Source organism: Anolis sagrei, chromosome 5 (assembly GCF_037176765.1).
Source record: "Anolis sagrei isolate rAnoSag1 chromosome 5, rAnoSag1.mat, whole genome shotgun sequence".
NCBI lineage: Eukaryota > Metazoa > Chordata > Lepidosauria > Squamata > Dactyloidae > Anolis > Anolis sagrei.
This window is the reverse complement of record NC_090025.1, coordinates 130659816-130679159: the sequence shown is the minus strand read 5'-3', so window position 1 is coordinate 130679159 and position 19344 is coordinate 130659816. Positions and strand designations below refer to the sequence as shown.

The following is a 19344-nucleotide window of genomic DNA, read 5'->3' as shown; positions in this document are numbered from 1 at the left end:
CTGTTAAACTCTAACCAGGGTTCAAATCCTCACTCAGCCATGGAAAGCTACTGGTGACCTTGGGCTTCAAAGTCAAAAGTCAAACCCATCCTGAACAATCTTTTCAAGGAAACCCTATAATAAATCCATATTATGGTCTCCATAAGTCAGAAATGACTTAAAGACACAGAACAAGCTTTCTGAATTCACTGAAATAACAGCACCAGGAAAAGAGTGATTGAAGGCGAATAGCTTTTCAATGTCTAGATAGTGAGAAAAACACATGTTCACAGTAGTTGCGAAAGGGAGTAAGTTGACAGTTTTAAAAAATGACTGCTATCTCATTCACTGTACCAGATAGAAATATAAATTAGGATGATATTTCCAAGCTGGAGGTGCATACTAGGTAAAGTTTTATCCTACCGAATTACTTATATACAGAATCTCGATCCAGGGAAAAGAAAAGAGATGACAACACTGCAGGTGAACGTCAAGCATATATGTTCAAAGGATCTTTCTTTGGTGATGTACACAAGTACAAAGTATAGTATATGAAAGAAAAACAATGATACTGGTTTTGTATAGCTTTTTCCTCTAATCTCTTTGTCACAGCCTGTGGAGTGATTTCCACAGTGTAGTCTTTATCAGTACTATTCAAAGTAATGGTCCTTGGGCTGGCGTTGATCTCTGAGCAATTGTTGCCAGTCCCTGACAAATTCCTGAAAAGTAAAATTCAAAAAATCTGTAACCAGTGGACACAAATATTGTTATAGTCCCTGGCACAATGAAGGGAAAAGTCCCCCATGTTTGATAGATTGAGAAATAGTGATCTAGACCTCCTATTTTCATTTGCTATATAGCTTCCTGGACCTGGATGCACTGCATTAATGAACCAATATTTCTTTTTAAAAACATGGATAGAAAGAGCGACAAGATGGAAAGGAAAGTGGGAATCTTATCTTTTGATCCATAGAAATTTATTTAGGCTCCTTATACTGAGATAGATCTAGTCAAGCTCTATTTGCTTTGCCTGGAAGCTGTTCTCCGTGGAATCAGTTCTCCCCTTCCATCTCTCTCTCTGAGCCTACAAGAGCTTTAAGTTTGGCTGGGGAGGCCGTGCTCTCTGTTCCAACTTCTTTGCAAATGCGATTTGTTGGGACAAGACAGGGCCTTCTCAGTGGTGGCCCCTTGGCTGTGGAACTCCCACCCAGTGACATCAGGCAGGCCCCATCACTTCTGGTTTTTAGGAAGAAACTTAAGACCTGGCTTTTTTTGCAGGCTTTTGGTGAATAGGAAACTACAGAATGAGACTTAAATAGCTTGAATAATGGACTATGGATTTTGAAAAATGATTTAGACATGAGATCATGAATCAGTGTTTTATATGTGGTTTTAATCTGTTTGATAGATTCTTATGTGTTTTAATTGCTTATATGCTTAGATTGTTTATATTTTTATGAGATAAGTTTTCTTGTTTACCTGTGAGGCACTGATTTTTTGCCAGATTTGTAAGCCACCTTGAGTCTCCTCCTGGGTCGAGAAAGGCGGGGTAGAAATGAAGTAAATAAATAAATGTCACTTTCTACATGCTCTTTTTTATTGAAATGTCAGAGATCTAACCCAGAACTTTCTGCATACCAAATATATGCCATATTATTGAGTTACAGTACGTGTTAAGAAAGCAGGTGTTTCAAAAGCATCTTATGGAAGGGTGAAAAAAAAACTGCACTTGCTGAAATTTTCCCACATACACTTGAAGGCACCTGTGTGTACCCTTACACTTGTTAGAATATGCACCTTAAAATGGCACTTAAGTGCAGTTGAGTGGTAAAATAAACAAGATAAGATAGAGTTTGTCAGTCACATTCAACCTATTTACAAGCAAATCCAAAGTTTCTAATTTCTATCTTACTAAATGCAATTGAAGCAGAAGTTTGACTTGAAGCCAAAAACAGGTGAATTGAAGAATTGGGATTAGGAAACCAAAAATGAGATCATGGAAACTGGAGCAGGATTGTAGAAGAAAATGGATTTTTAAAAAATGTGCATTTAATGCCACCACCCACATATTTAAAATATTAGCTTTCATCCTGTGCACTAAATATATGACCCCCACCCAAAAAAAGGGATGGATTTTTTCTCCTTTGAATTTATGTTGATTTACTGTGTCAACGTTTTGGACATTTTTGTCCAAAATGTTGACAAAATCGTAATGAAGACACATGCATTGCGATTTTGCTTCTAGTATATTTTTAGTGCTCTCCTGTTTTATTTATCAAGGAAATAAATATTTCAAGAGGACTATTCATTTCTTCTGGTGGTCTTGGATCACATTATTATATTTATTTCCTACCATGTTTAAATGTAAATGCAACATGATTTCTCATCTTCATAGCAAATGCTCCAAAGCAGACTAATCATTGCTTTCATTTTAGGAGCTGAAACTAGGGACTTGGGGTAGGAAGCTGCTGAGAATCACTTGACAAGGAAACAGTTGAACTGGGAATTTAACATCCCAGTTGATTGCTTGCTGCTCTTGTATGCCTTTAAGTCATTCACAACACATAGTGAACCCTAAGATGAATCCATAATGTTTTTTTTTTTGGGGGGGGGGGGGGGGGTTGAGAGTGTGTCACTCACCCAAGGCCATCCAGAGATTTTCCATTACCAAATGGAGAATCAAACTAAAACAATTATACCACGCTGGGCATAGAACCAATGCCAGTCATAGGTAACAATAAACAGCTCCCAAGGACACCAAAGTTCTGTTCCCAACCACTAAGAATTTAACAACTGACTTCTACAATCAGATATCATGTATTTACAATCAGACATCTCTATAGTAACCAAGGCTAGTAACACACCTGAAAAATGAAAAAGAAGAAAGCTGAGGTTTTCAGCATGTTAAATTCTGTACTACAAGCTACACCTACATAGAATTTAAACAACATAAGTATAAATCCAGTGAAGCAGTAAAATGGCAAATCCAAATTCATTGTTCCTGAAAAGAAGAATTCAACTTCGTATTAATTACACCTTCATTGAATGATAGAGGAGGCAATGACTCCCATCATTGTGTGTTTTTAAATTTTATTTTGTGTCACAAGCATTGCATAAAATAGTTTCTCTAATATTGATACAATAAAGGGATCACAAGCTGCTAGATAGTTTTAGACTAAAAACGGGCAACAGCAACTGCATTGTCTGTAGCTTTAAACAATAGGCCTGTTTGATCAAGAAAAAATTTGTTTCTAAAATCGATTTGTAATTGGGGTGTTTTTTTGTTTCGATATTTAAAATAATAACAAAATTTTCCAAAAAAAAAGTTCGGTATTTACGAAATTTTGTAAATATTAACGAATTTTTAGAATATTTTTTGTATTTTTTAAGAATAATATTAAAATAATATTAAAAAATATTTTAAAATGGAAATGCCCTCTGGAAATGCTCCCAAGCCTGCTGCCGCTGAGGGCGAGGAGGAGGCTACTGGCGAAGGGGGCCTCAGCGGCGGCAGCTTCCCCCTCGCCCCTTTGCTCCTCCGTCCTCCTTCTTCCCCAAGCTGGGCGCCAGGCTTGGGAGCCCAGCCCGGGAAGGAAGGGAACTTTTAGCCACGGAGCAGCAGAAGGGCGAGGGGGAAGCTGCCGCCGCTGAGGCCCTCTTCGCCAGCAGCCTCCTCCTCGCCCTTCTGCTGCTCCGTGGCTAAAAATTCCCTTCCTTCCCGGGGCTGGGCTCCCAAGCCTGGCACCCAGCCTGGGGAAGAAGGAGCACGGAGCACCAAAGGGACGAGGGGGAAGCTGCTGCCGCTGAGGGGGAAGCTCCTGCCAAAGAGGGCCTCAGCCTAAGGGCGAGCGCGCGCGGGCCAGCCAATCGGGAGCCGCGCTCGCGCCCAACAGGCAGGCGCGGGGCTTGGCTCACTGGGTGCGCGCTCGCGCCGCCCCTTCGCCCCTGCCCGCCCCATTTACGAAACGAGCGAAAGCTCGTTAAAACTGTGGGGGTTGCCGTTTCGATATTTAAAAACCCTTCCAGGTTTGGAAATATGTTTTGTTATCGTTTCGTATATGCAAAAATTAACGAATGTTTAACGAATTAACGAACGAAACCGCACAGGCCTATTAAACAATTCTGTGAATGAGGCAGGGCATTGTGGGTAAGCATACAGATGTGGAGTTGTTTGTTCTGCTCCAAAGTCACACAAGGTGGAGGATTCTTCTAGGAGTGCTATTTTGCCAGATTGTCTTTTGATCTGCCAACTCAGGTTCTGAATATGTCCAGGGACTTCCAAGTTGCCTGTTCTTGGTTTGCCCCTGGAGGAAGACTCTTGTGAGGGCCATCCATTTGGAATCGCCTGATTTTGCAGCCCACAGGGATACTCTTGCTGGTGCTGGGGGAACATTTAGATGAGTGGTGGTTCTCATGAAATATTCCCTTGATTTAAGTTTACTGGGAGGAGTCCGATAGCCATATAGTGGGTGGCTTTCACAGTGTTCAACCTTATTTCTCTCACAATTGGCAGCAACTTCCCGTCGCCCATCAGAGGAGGCAATGCCAGCTAGCTCATAGTCTATCAACAGGTCTAGGTTTAAGATGTCTTATGATTATTCTACCTGTCTCATTTAGTGCTATGTTCACTTGTTTCACATGGGCAGAGGACAGAGATCCCTAGAGATAACATTTTTAATAAAATAGGTGAAGAATCAAATCTGCAAGAGTCAAAATTGCAAAAGTGAATACAGATGGCCCTCTACTTTTGCAGGTTTCACACTCATGAGTTTGATTATTTGCAAGTTTAAAATCCCCCCTCCTCTGAAAGCTTTCTGTGGACTGGCAGCCAGTGGTTCATGGACCACTGATTTGAGCAACCTTGTTCTGAAGGGTGCTACTGCATAGTAATTTTTAATGAAAAATACAGATAAAAGTCATACTTCACAGTTGCATGGCTGTGGCCAGGCACCACTGGACAAGACATGAAGTGCTTTGGTCCCACAAGTGCTTCAGGGGCACCGAGACGTGACAAGCATGAATTCAGCTGGTGCCACACCACAAGAATCCACTCCACCATCTTGCACACTGGATCACATGGAGGAGGCATCTTTCCTCTGAACTGTAGAGAATAAAATAAGCAGTTGGTTTGAAAGCATTTGCACCTTTTTGCAAAATCAAAAGTTTCACAATTTGACCACTTGCATGCAAGAAATAGCTTTTATAAAGAACAACAGCAGCACCAGCAGTGAAGTGTGATTTGCGGCCTCACACATATACTGCTTGATAACTAGCACCAAGTGGTCATTGTACCATGGATCAGTTTTCCATTTTACATCTTTTAACCACTGTGCAAATGAATTTCCATGGAGTTCATTCATACAATGTACCCAGATTTTGTTTCATAAACAAATTATCAAAAATATTATGCCTATAATTACTTTAAGGTTATGTGTATAAAGTGCATTTAAAACAAACATGAATTTCATGTGTAGACTTGAGTCTTCAAAATATCTAATTTATGTATATGAACTTATTCCAAAATCTCTCCCACCTCCCCCCCCCCCCAAATCCAAAATACACAACACTTCTGGTTCCAAACATTTTTGGATAAGAGATACTAAATCTGTTCTTGAAACTTTGATTTCAGCCATGAGAAAAAATCACTATATTTCTAATTTCATTGTGGGCTTGTGCCTCAGAAATATATACAGCCTAATAACATGCAAACCCAATGGTCTATGGAACATTTTGTTTAATTCCCAGTGAAACTATTAAAGTGATATTAGCTAGGCAGTCTACCTGCAATTGTCATAACACACACCTCCAGAGGAAACAAGGTATAACATTACACTTAGCAAGAGTCTGCTGTGTTTACCGAAAGGATAACATCCAGAGTGCAGATGCTATTGCTAAAACCATCTTGCCAAGACAAGCTTGCAGAACGTGCCTGGTGTATCTTTAGCTTTACCTAAGAACCCAGGAATCAAATGGGATTGCAACAGTTCCTCTCAATTAACATTTTATGCTAACTGGGGCACACATTCAGATTGACACACTGCTGGTATGTTCCATCTTTGGTGGTGGAAACATACATGGTGTTGTAAAGTGACTTACTCAGGTCCCCAATGAGCTTGCATAATAGCAAGCGTGAATGACGATTGAAGTAGCATTCAAAGTTCAGTGGATAAGAGAAGGCTTTATAAAAAAAACCCTCTGAATCATATAAAAGTTTTAGCAAGGCTACATCAAGCTATTTTTTTTTACTGCTGTAGGCCAAAAATTACATCATCCACAGCATAGAAAATGATCGGACTAGCAGTTGAACTTTCCTTCAACATTGGCAGTAAAGTTCTTTATCAAACTTGATGGCAGCTGGATGGTTTAAGGAGAGCCAACAGCCTGTGTAGGACAGCTCTGTCTTTCAAGAGAAGTCATACCTAGCAGGCTTTTAAGGAAAGATAGGGAAAAGGGCTATCCTCCAGCATTTGCCATCTGAGGCAGCAGAACAGCCCTGAAGCTTAGCCTGTCTGGACACAGTGGAATAATGTGAGCTAGATATATCAGAAGCAAATGCATCAGAGCTATACTTGATGTGGAACGTGCTAAGTTGCTCAGTATCATTATTGAAAAAGCCCTTTTTCCTAGACAAGGAAAGGAAAAAAAAATTAAAGCCTTAACACTCCACACCAGGGCCAATAGTTATTTAAGGGCCTTTCTGATAGATGATATGGAAAATAAGGCCATCTCAACAGGGTCAGCCTTGAGCTTGGCATGTGGGCAGCTGCTGGGTTTCAGGATCTTGGCAAGGCTGACTGTGGATGCCTTTCCTGCTCCTTTCCGTTCCTGCTCCTTTCTTTCCTGATAAGCACCATTTAAATTCCTTACAATTATCTCAGTGAAGCATTGCTCCAGGGTGCTGTGAGAAACTGGAATGACAAGATCCTGCAATGCTTAGAATGCCCTGGTCTTCCAATGCCTAAGTAAGAAAAGCAGGCCCTATTAATGCAATGTTTCTCAACCTTCCTAATGCCACAACCCTTAATACAGTTCCTCATGTTGTGGTGACCCCCAACCATAAAATTATTTTCGTTACTACTTTATAACTGTAATTTTGCAACTGTTACGAATCGTAACGTAAATATCTGATATGCAAGGTGTATTTTCATTCACTGGACCGAATTTGGCACAAATCTTGATATGCCCAATTTTGAATACTGGTTGGCTTGCTGGGGGGGGGGGGGGGGGAGTGATTTTGTCATTTGGGAGTTGTAGTTGCTGGGATTTATAGTTTATCTACAATCACAGAGCATCCTGAACTCCACCAATGATGGAATTGAACCAAACTTGGCACACAGAACTACCAACAAAAAATACTAGAAGGGTTTGGTGGGCATTGACCATGAGTTTTGGAGTTATAGTTCACCTACATCCAGAGAGGACTGTGGACTCAAGCTGTGAGGATCTTGACCAAACTTGGCATGAATACTCAATATGCCCAAATGGTGGAGTTTGCGGATAACAGACCTTGACATTTGGGAATTGTAGTTGCTGGGATTTATAGTTCACTTACAATCAATGGGCTTTCTGAATCCCACCAACGATAGAATTGGGCCAAACCTCCCACACAGAACTCTGTGACCAACAGAAAATATTGTGTTTTCTGATGGTCTTTGGCGACCCCTCTGTCAATCCCTCATTACCTTCCTCCCCCAGGGGTCTCAACCCCCAAGTTGAGAAACGCTGCATTGACACTGCCCAATGCCCTGTAGCACTAGAACAGGCTGTGCTAACTAGTATGTTTATTGCAATAAAAGCAAATCAATGACAAAAGCAAAATGATGAGTGCAAACTCTTCTTATAGGTCTTTTAAGTCTTATTAGCCTATTGATAGAAATTCAAATATTCTCATTCTGGAAAGATAGCAACTGATTATCCATAATCAACTTAAGAGGAAACTGAAGCATATAATTCAGACCAAATCAGGCTTATTTTCAATGTAAGCAGCTTCACAAAAGCAGGCTCTTCTTGTTCTGTAACAACAGTATTAAGAAAGTGCCAAATACTATCGTTCCCATACAGTGACAGCCAGCTGGTATTATTAATAACTTAAAATTATGCATTCAGCTTTTGTTGTGGGTGTTCACTAATTTGCTGCATCTCTTTCACTGTATTCATACACTTGTTCCGTTTTGCTCGTTTTTGATAAAAGCACTGATAGAAGATGGAGAGCACTTCAGGCAGTTATCAGAGGGGGAGACAAAGCCTGGAAGAGGACTGAAGAGCCAAACACAAGCGTTCAGTCAAGGGATAATGCAGTGCTTTGAGGCAAGAGCTAAAAAGGAAATCCTTTCATAAGAACAAACTCATGTTCTTCCTAATCTCATTAGAAGCAGTGCTTTCTGGTATGCAGGAAAATTTAAGAGACTACTGTAGAAGGAACCTTCCTCCGCCCCCAGCTCTATCTTAATGGTTCGGCTGTGGACATTTAGTTGAAATTACTTTTAAAAAGGGAATAATCATAATCAGGGACGTGCACATCAAGGACTGCATATTAAGGTAACCCAAATTCAGTACCTTCAGTGCATTATGGGAATTAAGCAGACTGGCTTATTTTGCACAATTCATTCTTCTTGCCCTCATTATAAAAAAAAAATCAAAGAAGCTATGGTATCCCTTTGGGGGAAAAAACCCTACACAGCACTCACCCTGGATCTGGAGATAGAAGAAGGCAACCAGACTGTTTTCAAGATGTTCCAGATCTTGGCTGGCAGCCTCTTAGTGGCATCTTGTGCATATTTAATGGGAGTAAATTCCATTAACATAAAGGGGACTTGCCATATATCTGACTAAACATGTTGTTAGGGGCATAGTAAAGTAAAGGTTTCCCCTGACATTAAATCTAGTCATGTCAGGCTCTGGGGGCTGATGCTCATCTCCATTTCTAAACTGAAGAGCCAGAAGTGGTCTGTAGATGATTTCTAGGTCATGTGGCTGGCATGATTGCATGGAGCGCCATTACCTTCCCACCAAACTGGTACCTATTGGTCTATTCACATTTGCAAGTTTTTGAACTGCTAGGTTGATAGAAGCTGAGGCTAACGTTGGGAGCTAACCTTGCTCCATGGATTTGAACCACCAATTTTTCATTCAGCAAGTTCAGCAGCTCAGTGGTTTAACCCGCTGCCTCACCAGGGGCCCCCTTGTTAGTGGCATTCACAGACTTTTTTTTTCAATATGGGGATTAGTATTTCTTTCCTCCTTTTGGAACAAAGTTCCTTTGGGCCAACTGTATAGTTTCAACCCTCCAGCTACACATATATGGTGGAGTGGAATAATCAGAGAAGCATCTGGCTATGTCTCCCAAAATGATTACATAATCTGTTAAGTTCTACAGGGAGCAGACTTTGGTGGAGAATGTAATCATTTCACATCTGGCTATGAGGACATAGTCAGATGCTTCTTCAATTCCACCATTGCTCTCACCACTCACTAAATGGCCATAAAGCAGTGGCGGCAGTGACCCTATGGTCAATCTAGGAGCAAGTGAATGGATAACTGCAGTGTTGGCCATTTATGTGGAACCATATAGGATTGTGCCATTCAACTTCCATAAAGACAACATTCACAATGACAATGTCTCGAGCTAATGAGACTACTGGTTGAAAAACACATCATATATTAATCCAGACCAGGGAAGAATGCAAATCAAATGTCTTATGTCTTGCATAACACTACAAGCTCCAAATATTTGTGTCTATCCGAGAAAATGCCCATGTTATTTTTAACTACCATGGCCAACAGTTTTGTAATAACAAGCTGAGATGACAACCAGTATATTTTTCAGTTCAAATCGCAACCAAAAAGCCTTAGGGTGTTAATTACATCATCACTGTACTGAATGCTGTGATTATGTATGCAAATTGCCTTGGGATCTATTTATGAAAGCACAATTTATTACTAGGTCCCATTTAGGACAGCAGTGGGCCAATCTTATCTCCTGCAATCTCCAGGAACTGCACTGCAGCAGATGAGTGCACTTAAGTGAAATTGTGTCACTTCTGATTGCCTTTTTTTTTTTGCTTATTTCAGTCATTTTTGGGTAATTGAGGAGTTGGGTGGGTGAGATAAACCACTGCATTTATATATTCTTTGGTGGTGGAGTTTTCATGTGACTCATAACTTACAGCCTTCATTCCTCTACCCTCATCCACAATGTGGACAGCATCGGAAAGGCACTGTCTAAGAGAAACCATCAAATGGGTTTCTCAGTTTTCTTGAGAGCAAAACTATCTCTCAAGTTGGCTATGTCTCATCAGGATGATGAACTATCTCTTGCTAACAAGGTATGACATTTTGGCAATCTTCATATTCCCTATAAAATTTAAGATTAATAGCTCATGGTGTCTGAAAAAATTACTAATTTGCTGCTGTACTGAGAAAAGTCCATGAAATCCTGTCTGTTTGTTTTTTCCAATAGCCAAATCAAAGTCCATAGAACCAAAGAGGTCATTCAGGCTGAATTATTATGAAATAATTATCCAATAATTCAATCACTGAACTCTTTGTGTGTTGACCAGAAGACCCTTATTTATTTATTTTTATTCTTATTTTTTTAAAAAATAAAAATAAGTGAAATGGAGTGGCAACAATTATGGAGACAAAGACATTTAAAAAATTATCAATTCAGGTTAAAGAAAATTACTATAATTTAAAATGGAAATGGTACCTACCACCAGTAAGAATAGCAAATATAAATAAAAACTACTCAAAAAATTGCTGAAGAGGATGCCAAGAATCAGGAACATATATACATATGTGGTGACAATGTAAATGTGTAAATAATTTTTGGAGGAAAGTATTTAGAGAAATAGATGATATAATGAACATTAAAATAGGAAGTATAGCTTCATTATCATTATATAATAATAAACAATTGAAAAAAGAGGATAAAGATGTGATAAACTTATTAACAATAGCAAGACTAAGTTCTTGTGGGTTCTAGAGGCATTTCTCCTGACGTTTCGCCTGCATCTATGGCAAGCATCCTCAGAGGTGAGGTCTTCTTAGCAAGACTTCTTATAGCAAGGAATTGGAAAAGAGAACTAAATATACAAATAGAGGAGTGGTACAAAGAAGTATGGAAATTGGCAATAAATGATAAACTGACATGTATATTAAAAGTTAAAAGAGGTATATGGAAACAAAGTGATTTCGATGATGTATGGAGAAAATTTACTGAAAAGGGATTAAAAAGAAAGAAGGAAAGTTGCCTCCACAAGAAGAATTGAAATTTTGGACAGATGATATGTAAAAGCCGTGACTTGGGAGTGGAGGGGCAACACAGTGGTGAGAGATAGATAATATGTATAAGGAGAAAAATAACAGCAGATCCCAAAAGTTAAATTATGGTAGGTTGTATTGAATAATATGTATCTGCTGTAAAACAAATAATGTATAAAAATGTATTGAATTATGATAAAATAATAAAATAATAATAAAAGAAGAAGACCCTTATTGTATTTATTGTTCTTGTTTAATTAATTTTCTGTAATTGGACTGGACATCTCTGTTGGAGAACAGTGACCTGTGATTCAAGTATGAATGGCCCTTACCTTACTTAATACCTTCCTGCGTAAGAATCGTTGTAGAAGGCCATGGATTGGCTCTCCATCCCATCTTAGCTGAACCCAGAGGAAATGTTGCTGAACCATCAGGTCAGAGCCTTGAAGCCGAGATTTTGCAATGGTCCCCAAAAGAAAGCAGTTTTCATGAAAGTAATAAGCATCAGATACACCATTGACTGCAAGATACAAAAAAGGAAACCACTGAAATATATTCTGCAATAATCAATACTGCTCTGATAAAATGAAGCAAATGGAGCCATTGTATCACAGATGGCTTTTAATGCCAGAGGCAGAGTGAGAATTTACTTTTTTCTAAAGTAAATTTCTAAGCAGCTACTTATTACAGAAAATTTAAGAACTATTTTTAACTTTGTTTTTGTTTGTTTGTTTGGACATTTGTATGTAGGTTTTGCATTGATTTGTCTAAATAAACATTGAATTAAAAAAAAGAAAGAAAATCCAAGCAAAATTCAAATATTGTGTACCTTTCTTTACAGTGCAGGGATTATCAGAGCCACGGTTTTCAAGTGGTTGAAGAAACTCTCCCAGTAATTCAGATAATGAAGCTTTTTCCAAATCTTCTAAAATTACAATGATTCTGTTGCTTACAGAAGGCTGTTTCACTGGGATCAAGCAAGCTGTAAATACAAACAGCTCACAGTGGTTAGAAGAGAAAAATCTCCCTCTATTACAGGAGCAGTTTAGTGAGGCATATAACTAAATCAGCTTTTCATAACCAGGTACCAATCAAATACTTCAGACTATAGATGTGTCAACTAAGAGCAACACTGTTTGGGGCTGACAGTTTGAAGAAGGATGCGTGCTGCCAACCTGAGACCTGAGGATGCCCAAAACAAAGCCCTGTGGAAATGACAGTCACAATGCTAACCCCTCTTTGGGACACTAGCTTAGAAAGAAGAAAAATAAGTTTGAAGAAGGATGAATTAGAATATATATAAGACTTCATGCTGATTGTTTTCTTCAGTTTAGGAGCCAATGTTTGGACTATCATTGGCAATAATAATAATAATAATAATAATAATAATAATAATATATTTTTATACTCTGTCTTGAAGGGACTTGAGGCAGCTTACATGTGGGACAAAATGTCCACAAAACATCAAAGCAAAACAATTCATTAAAACAAAAAACACAATTAAAATAAAACAAAGCAAAGCATAACAATCATATTTAAAAAAGGTAAAACAGGGGGGTATAAAACGACAGCATTAAGACTTGTTCAAATAATGCATGACAATTAACCAATAGCCAGAAATACTGAGATGGGCATAATCTGGCCAAAAAAAGGACTGGGCATGGGGGGGGGGGGCGCAACACCGAGAAGGTTCTCTCCTTCATTCCCGCCAGCCATACCTATGATGGTGGTGGGAGTGAGAAGAGAGCAATGGCTGAATAAATGGTTAAGCAAAAAAGAGGGGGAAATTGTTGCCTGACAGCTGCATGCAAGGGGAATCATTCAACAACAGAAATCGCAATATTAACAATTCCTAACCAATCTCTCACCTACAAATTTTCAATGTCATGTTCTAAAGAATGGCTGATAGACTGAGCTTAGTGGACAGGTGACAGTCCATGAAAATATATCAGCAACAGTGTCATTGTGTTTCCAGCAGTGCGATGAAAGAGAAACAACTGATGTGTAAGAAACAAAGCTGAAGGTTAAAGGTTTTTCCCCTCAAAAAAAGCTCAATAGGACTTGAATGATGAACATCTAGGTCTTTTAGCTACAATGACTGCTGAAAAATAGATCACTGCTCCAAGTACTCACAATATCTATCTGACCAGAAGATAATGCTGATACTAGAAATGGATTCAAGGTGAAAGAAGAAAGCGCAAAAGCTGGGTTGCAGCTAAACATAAAAAAAACCAAGATCATGGCAACAAGAATGATTGACAGCTGGGAAATAGAGGGAGAAAACGTGGAGACTTTGTATTTCTAGGCACAAAGATTACTGCAGATGCAGACTGTGGCCAGGAAATCAGAAGACGCTTACTTCTTGGGAGGAGAGCAATGTCCAGTCTCAATAAAATAATAAAGAGTAGAGACATCACACTGGCAACAAAGATCCGCCTAGTCAAAGCCATGGTATTCCCTGTAGTCACCTATGGATGTGAGAGCTGGACCTTAGGGAAGGCTGAGCGAAGGAAGATCGATGCTTTTGAGCTGTGGTGCTGGAGGAAAGTGCTGAGAGTGCCTTGGACTGCAAGAAGATCCAACCAGTCTATCCTCCAGGAAATAAAGCCCGGCTGCTCACTGGAGGGAAGGATACTAGAGACAAAGTTGAAGTACTTTGGCCACATCATGAGGAGACAGCAAAGCCTAGAGAAGACAGTTATGCTGGGGAAAGTGGAAGGCAAAAGGAAGAGGGGCCGACCAAGGACAAGATGGATGGATGGCATCCCTGAAGTGACTGGACTGACCTTGAAGGAGCTGGGAGTGGTGACGGCCGACAGGGAGCTCTGGCGTGGACTGGTCCATGAAGTCACGAAGAGTCGGAGACGACTGAACGAATGAACAACAACAGAGATGGATTCAATCTATCAGACCCACATTTTCTAAATATTCATTGATCATGGAGAGGGAGGGAAGGGATACAGATTTGAGGGTGAAGAAAATGTCCCTGATGCCTTCAGCAAAGATGGTTTAACAAAATATAGTTGACAGGATGACCAAGACTGACTTCCCCCTTTATGGGTGACTTGAAAAAGAGTTTCTTTGCTGTTCTCCTTCCAGCGATATATTCTCTGGACATGTGTCTCTCCTATGTAACATCATTCTAATTGCATTCTATTCTGGAAAGGTACAGACTAGGAAGGCCGTTTTTAAAAGTAAAAAAAAAAAGAGAAACTACTTTGCTACCTTGTCCAATAATCAACCTATTCCAGTCTAAAATTTTTGTTGCTCTTGCTTGAAAATGGCAGAAGGGAAATTTGGTCTCCCACAATGGGTAGTGATTTTATGTCAGATCCCCTTCAATAGATATTAAACATTTTTTTTCATCCCCACAATAAACCACTCATTCTGTTCAATGAACTGGTATATTTGATGCTTTTATCTATAATAAAAATCAGTAACCCTCAGATAGTTTACTGAGAACTATCTTTATATTTGTAATAAACAAGTCAAAAGTCAGACTAGTCTAAACAGAATTACTAGGGCAGGGAGACGCCAGGATATAGTAAGGTCTTGCTTTAGCCATAAACCTTTGTGATTTAGCATTTCATTTATGAACATCTGTGCCTAATGTTCATAAGCTATAGTATTCCTGGGTTGCTGTGAGTTTCCCGAGCTGTATGGCCATGTTCCAGAAGCATTCTCTCCTGATGTTTCACCCACATCTATGGCAGGCATCCTCAGAGGTTGTGAGGTATATTGAAAATGAAGCAAGGGAGATTTATATATCTGTGAAAAGTCCAGGGTAGGAGAAAGAACTCTTGTCTGTTGGAGGCAAGTGTGAATACTGCAATTAATCACCTTGATTATCTATTATTTATTTATTTATATTTATTTGCAGTATTTGTATACAGCCCTTCTTAACCCCAAAGGGGACTCGGCAGTTCACAGTGAAAAACCTTGCAGCTTCAAGGCCAGGCTGATTCCTGTCTGGGGAAATCCTTCGTTGAGAGGTGTTAGCTGCCCCTGGTTCACACTTGCTTCCAACAGACAAGAGTTCTTTCTCCCACCCTGGGCCTTCCACAGATATATAAACCTCCCTTGCTTAGTTTCCAATATACCTCACAACCTCTGAGGATGCCTGCCATAGATGTGGGCAAAACGTCAGGAGATAATGCTTTTGGAACATGGCCATACAGCCCGGAAAACTCACAGCAACCTGGTGATTCTGGCCATGAAAGCCTTCGACAACACAATAGTATTCCTGTGGAAATCAGTATAATTAAAAGATTGCATTACTCTGATGAAACCTCTGTTTTGAAGCAAAGAAAGGCAAAGTGAAAATTCCAAGGTATTTGGACTCTTTTTCAAACCCAAAGAAATGAACTTAGTCAAATATCGAATTATAATCCAATGGAACAACTTCAATTTGTGTTACTGTTAGGGCAATCTTATAAATCAGGAGTGGAATCATGTGGTTCTCCAAATATATTGGATAACAAATAATCCCATTACCCCTTGACAGCACAACAAGTCATGAGAGTTGCCTGGAGCTACAATACGCATTGTGGAAAAGTACATGCTTCCTACCTTGTTACATGTTTTTACTCAGAAATGGCACTGTCAATAAATATTACTTACTAGCCCCGATTGAGGTCTAACAGTGCAATTGTATCAGGTCTTTAAAAGAGTTTAGGTCAAAGTAAACAACTGGCCTAATAATGTTGAACATCTAAAAAGCCTTTTATAAAAACTGCAGATATAGTTGCATGTCTGTCAAAAGCAATGAAAAGGAATGCAGAGCCTGTCACTGAGCACGATCTTCAATTGAATGTCTCGTAAACATCAATATTTTCTGGCATTTCCAAAAGGTTTTTTTATTATTATTATTAAAAATCAAAGTGTTTTCCTTACCTGCAGCCCTAATACCTTTGCACTCAGCAGTAAACAACATTATTTTGAATGGTGCTTACTTCCAGGTCCAAGGGAGTCCAAGATTGCACATAGTGCATTTTATTTGTAAGCATCATTAAAAATGTGGCTCGCAGTTGTAAATCTCCCTTCTACTGATTTATTAAAAGAATCTTACCACTATTGATGAATAATTCTGCAAGTTGCTCCTTGGAGAAATCGGCATCTATCTTCACTTTAACTATTTCACAGCAGAATCCAGCAGCCATTTGCTTATGCTGTATTAAAAGTTCAGAAACTTAGCAAAGGTATGCAATGCTTTCCTCCTCACCCCACACCCATTATTGAAGGATTTTTATCTCCCTACCTTCATACAGAGGGCGATCTGATCTGCCACATAATCCTGCAAACTTCCTTCTGGACCATGGAAGATGATATTTCGGTACTGTTCCACCTAGGGATAAATACATAAATACTGATGTGCTTCAAAAACAATGGAAACAATGTTTTGTGAACACTGCTACTGGTATAAACGTATACTGGTCTATTCAAAAGTACATCCTACTGAATTCAGCGGGCATTACTGCTATTTATTTATTTATTTATTTCGTGTACTTCTACCCCGCCCTTCTCAACCCCCGAGAGGGGACTCAGGGCGGCTTACAAAAAGGCACAATTCGATGCCTACACAGTAATACAGATAAAATATAGACAGCAATTAAAACAGTTATAACAGTTAAAACAATCAATATATATCACAGTCAATAAAAACCAATCTTATGCTCAACTTTCGCAACTCAGAGTCCATTATTTCATTCCACATTTTCCATTCCTATCAGTCGTCGTTGTCCTTTATTTATCTGCCAGATTGCCCAAACGCCTGGTCCCAAATCCATGTCTTTAATTCCCTTCTAAAGGAAAGGAGGGACGACGACGATCTAATTTCCCCGGGGAGTGAATTCCACAGGTGAGGGGCCACCATCGAGAAGGCCCTGCTCCTCGTCCCCGCCAATCTCACTTGTGATAGAGGCGGGGTCGAGAGCAGGGCCTCCCTGGAAGATCTTAAACTCCGAGGTGGGACGTAGAGGGAGACGCGTTCGGACAGATACGCTGGGCCGGAACCGTATAGGGTTTTGTAGGTCAAAACCAGCACTTTGAATTGTGCTATTGGGACTATATGCTTGAAGTCAAGATGACTAAACTGAGAATGTCATACTCTGGGCATACTATGAGATGACATGACTCATTGGAAAAGACTTGGTAATGTCTTTTAGTGCTTGGAAGTGCTTGGTAATTTGGAAAGTAGTAACGAAAAGAAAAGAAAAAGAAAACTTGCACTACATTTGAACTGATTAAATAAAAAAAGCTTCAGTCCTACCTTTGCAAAACCTGAACAGGCCAATTGATAACTGACCAGAGCTGGGCTCCTAGAGCAAGGGTGACAAACTCATTTTCATTGAGGGCCACATCAGCCTTATGGTTTCCATCAAAGGTCCATTGAATCCATGGACAGAGAAGTGCTGGTTTTAGCCTATAAAGCTCTAAACTGCTCTGGCCCAGCTTACCTGTCTGAACGTATCTCTCCCTATGAACCATCTAGGAATTTAAGATCATCTGGGGAGGTCCTTCTCTCAATCCCGCCTTCTTTGCAGGTGTGTCTGGTGGGGACGAGGGACAGGGCTTTCTCAGTGGTGGCCCCTCGGCTGTGGAACTCCCTCTCTATGGATATTAGATCAGCCCTTTCCCTCCTGACCTTCTGAAAATTTGAAGAAAATGGCACTCTCTAACTTGACGCCTTCCAAAGGTCTTGGGCAAATGGCCCCTTTGAACAAGCCTTTGGAAATGCAGTGCAATGGGCAACATGGAATTATGTAAGTTGAAACATGGAATGGCTTAGACGATGCTATTGGAAAATGAGATGAACAGAAAGACACTGATTAGTATATGTTTTAAATGGTTTTTGTATTGATTTTATAATGTTTTTTAAACATTTTAATTGTATGTTGTGGATTACTGTGGCACTGAATGGCTGCCAATTTGTAAGCCAACTTGAGTCCTAATGTTTTCTATCAGTAACACAGACTTGAGTGTGTGTGTGTGTGGGGGGGGGGGGGGTCGGGGTGGAGTGACAGGGTATAAAATCAATCTCTTCTGTTCATTTGTCCTGTTAGGATAGACTTCAGACTTTCTTTTTGTGTCAAGGGCGACTTGAGAAACTGCAAGTCGCTTCTGGTGTGAGAGAATTGGCTGTCTGCAAGGATGTTGCCCAGGGATGCTTAGATGTTTGATGTTTTACTATCCTTGTGGGAGACTTCTCTCATGTCCCTGCATGGGGATCTGGAGCTGATAGAGGGAGCTCAACCTGCTCTCCCTGGATTCGAACCGCTGACCTGACCGGGGGCTTTATTAACTTCAGGCTAAGCAGAGGTTAATAACGACTTCAGTTCACCTTATGTGGATGAATATGAACTTTGTTTTGCTTTTGGTATTAACAGTGTCTTGCCTATCTTGTACTTATTCTCCATGGTATTATGGGACAATTGGCTTTGGGTAGTGCTTTAAAAGAATTTATTAATTGGCTTTGTTAAACTCATTTAAACTTGCCTCAGAGGAAGGCGAGGGCAAATCCCTTTGAACAAATTCTGCCAAGAAAACCTTGTGATAGCTTTGCCTTAGGGTCATCATAACAGAACTTTATTTGAAAGCACATAACAACACTGTTAATTATTTGCCTCATTCGTATTTAATTGCATATAAATGGCATTTTGGCCACTTTGGGCAGGCTTGTGCAGTTATTGGTAAGCAGCCGCGTCCTTCTATTGGTGAAAGGTCTTTGGACTTGCCTTTTGAGTGCTGGGACTCAAGGATGGGAATGTGAGCAACATTTGAGATGAGATAGTCTGCATTTTTCCTTTAGGGCTCTGAGCTTGAGCAGGAGGTCAGCATGTAAGACCTCCTGGAAATGAGCTGGCTAGCATCAAGTAAAATTTATTGGTTTGTATCTCGAGCCTGCAGCTGATGGCCCTTGCCGTACTGAAGAAAACGTAAATACATACCACCTTTGGAAAAAAAATTCAGTATGCTGCCTTGATGCAGATCAAGTTTAAATAGTCAATAAAGTGGCCCTTATTTATAAACGGTTTGGGCCCTGCCTATCTCCGTGATCTCATCTCCCTCTATGAACTGGGGCGGACACTAAGATCCACCAGGGAG

The 19344-nt window shown here is 40.0% G+C and overlaps 1 protein-coding gene across 4 annotated transcripts in view; it reads right to left on the bottom strand.

Moving 5' to 3' along the window:
• CTTNBP2 (cortactin binding protein 2) overlaps positions 1 to 19344 on the bottom strand; it is a 139002-nt gene that overhangs the window by 14141 nt on the left and 105517 nt on the right. For all 4 annotated transcript variants that reach the window (XM_060777704.2, XM_060777703.2, XM_060777705.2 and 1 more), the window contains 5 exons: positions 16499 to 16585; positions 16310 to 16409; positions 12071 to 12223; positions 11574 to 11761; positions 4902 to 5080 (listed from right to left, as the gene is read on the bottom strand). In XM_060777704.2, coding sequence (XP_060633687.2) covers positions 4902 to 5080; positions 11574 to 11761; positions 12071 to 12223; positions 16310 to 16409; positions 16499 to 16585 — 707 coding nt within the window. The remainder of the gene's footprint in view (positions 1 to 4901; positions 5081 to 11573; positions 11762 to 12070; positions 12224 to 16309; positions 16410 to 16498; positions 16586 to 19344) is intronic.